The sequence below is a fragment of the Halyomorpha halys genome, unplaced genomic scaffold (assembly GCF_000696795.3).
Source record: "Halyomorpha halys isolate HHAL.00 unplaced genomic scaffold, Hhal_1.1 Scaffold451.1, whole genome shotgun sequence".
In the NCBI taxonomy this organism is placed as follows: domain Eukaryota; kingdom Metazoa; phylum Arthropoda; class Insecta; order Hemiptera; family Pentatomidae; genus Halyomorpha; species Halyomorpha halys.
Window position 1 is genome coordinate 222,408 of NW_027113598.1, and position 2,698 is coordinate 225,105.

The following is a 2,698-nucleotide window of genomic DNA, read 5'->3' on the forward strand; positions in this document are numbered from 1 at the left end:
GAAATTTTCCCTCTTGAAAGGTGGTTAATTTTGTAACCTACCCTAAGTCGCCCATAGACGGCTCGGTTCGGAACCCTCAGTATACTCACGTTCGGAAAAAATGGGCTTCCGCTATTTTGGGGGAGCTGAGGTAAACATTTACCAAAATTTAATTTAATTATAAAAATTAATAAAGTTATAAAATTTTTCTACTTACTGATTCAATATTTATACAGCTTTTGTTAGTATACACTGGCAGTAAAAATGACTCCATAAGTTGGTATGCAAACCAAATAGGTTCATATATATCATCGGTTCCTAAAAGAAAGGAAAACAAATATTATTTACCTTTTTTTTATCGGCCAAGACTCCCATTGGAGTCCTATACTGCCTAACCATGGTTGGGGTCAAAGTTCTTCATCTTGTGGGACCACCACTCAATGAAAAAAGTCAACGTCCCAGGCCCCATTCAAACCAGCACCACCAATAGACATCAAGTTGGTAAGACTGTGTCTTAACCACTGAGCTATGGGCGGCCCATTATTTACCTTATGATCTAAAATAAGTACAAATATTTGTGATTTCAGACCATAAAAAAAAAAACATAATAGATGAACTATACAAAATTAAATACTATATAGAAAAGACTCGGAAAAGAAAAGCAAACTGTATTATAAAAAGCAATAATGCAAGGACACCATATATACACACTCAAAAAATATATTCTTATTATTCTCCAATTTCTTCGAAGACGGAATAATAACCATAACATCAAGAAAGAACTAACTACTGGTGTACCACAAGGCTCATGCCTTTCTTTTGCACTCTGGCATTCTCAACTTATTTTTGAATAACATTTTCCTGAAGATTGTTCAATACCAACAACTCTTCTAGTAACTGAAAAACTATTGACAAAATTTCATATACATTTGGCATATTGATATACACATATATTTACAAAATTATAACTTTGACAAGACAAACATTCATAATTCTGGAAAATTTGACTCATAAAAACAAACAAATTAGAATTTAATAAAGATAAGACAAATATATAGCTTTTAAAAGCAAACAGAAATTACACAATCTAAATATTAGACTATATCCCAAAACACAACAACAAGTACAATGAATTACCTACAAATAAATTTCGATAGGAGACAGAATTGGAGAAAACACATGGATAAGGCTGTACATATACACTTTCTGCGGATTAAGGCTCACTTGGAGGGCTGTAGACCCAGGTTTTAAAAGTTATTCATGAAGCTGCCACAATCCCAAAACTGCAGTATTGCTATGTATTGACAATCCGGGGTATTATTAAGGTGTTTCGTCATCTGCCCCTATACCTGGTCAGGGTATCCTTCTGAGAAGCTTTTAGCATCCTCGGATATGAAAACATCTGTATTAAGTTGGTCACATTACCAGAGGCCCCTGAGAAAATTAGATTGGCTAACCTTTAAGTGTTCTAACAAAAATGATAGCTTGTGACGAGGGACCAGAATCAAATTAACCAGTTGCAGGCCCTTCCTGGACAAGTCAAACTTTTTGTTACACATCCTCGGCCCTGAGGAGGGGGACGCCTGCCTCGGGAGTCTTCAGACATCGATAACCAATCAGAGAAGAGATTTAAAAATAAGGTAACGCCCCAAAGGGAAGTGGGAGAAAAAGACAAGAGGAGATTTAGAAGAGCAGACAGAGGACTCAACAGGAAGGGTTAGACGAGTGAGGACAGTCAAGAGGCAGACTCAGAGGATGCACTTCGACCAGACGAAGGCCAGGAGGCCTGGACATCCCTGATGAAACAAAAGACACCCACGGCACTACATCCCACGGCATCAGCAGCTATAAGTATAAATTAACTAATAACTAATCATGTAATAATTTATATTTCATGGCAACCTTTATCTGAATCATTTTAATCATAACAAATTGTAAATAAATAGTTAATCTCTTTATATACTATTATATATCCCAATATACCACTCTTTATTATCCTATATAATTAATGGTAAGAACATTTTATAAATATAAAGGTATTTAATTGGTAAACTGGTAAACACACAAACAGCCTTTGGAAAGGAATCCAATTATAATAATAGATTTTTTAGGACTCAATTTATAATCAATTAATTAACTTATTTTTGGATAATTGCCTTCAGCGATTATCCTGGCATCCCAAGTAAATCTGCTACTAGTACATAGCAGTATACAATATTTGTAGGGAAAACAATTTGCAAGAAACCGAGCCATCTCATCAACCAGTAGCAGGTACAGAGAATAATGGCTGTTTTACTTATCAGAATAAGAAAAGCCTTTAAGGCAGTATCACATCATTGGTTCAAAAGAACAATGATGCAACTGTAAACTTTGTGAAATTGACTTTATTATGTTGGCGGGCTCAAAAATACATTTACTAGATGTTTGTAAGTCAACATAATAGTATTAAAAAATAGGTAGGAAGGTAGGAATTTTGTAAATACAATTATGTCGATATTCCATTTTGATCCCGCCCACGCAATTAAGTCAATTTCACAAAATCAAACAGTTGTGTCATAGTTCTTCCGGAGCAGCAATATACTACTTCTTGCATACAAGCAGGTACCTCAGAAATCCAATATAAAGCAACAAGACCAACTACATATGAAGATGGTCAGGGATGCGGTCAAACAGGAATAAAAATACTGGAAGATTATTGATTGACCGTGTGTATAGATGA

At 35.1% G+C, this 2,698-nt stretch overlaps 1 protein-coding gene across 2 annotated transcripts in view; it reads right to left on the reverse strand.

Moving 5' to 3' along the window:
* LOC106682923 (uncharacterized) overlaps positions 1–2,698 on the reverse strand; it is a 21,656-nt gene that overhangs the window by 16,174 nt on the left and 2,784 nt on the right. For both annotated transcript variants that reach the window (XR_010844423.1, XM_014424059.3), the window contains exon 2: positions 197–297. Coding sequence is in view for 1 of the 2 variants with exons in the window: in XM_014424059.3 (XP_014279545.1) it covers positions 197–297 (101 nt within the window). In the remaining variant the exon portion in view is untranslated. The remainder of the gene's footprint in view (positions 1–196; positions 298–2,698) is intronic.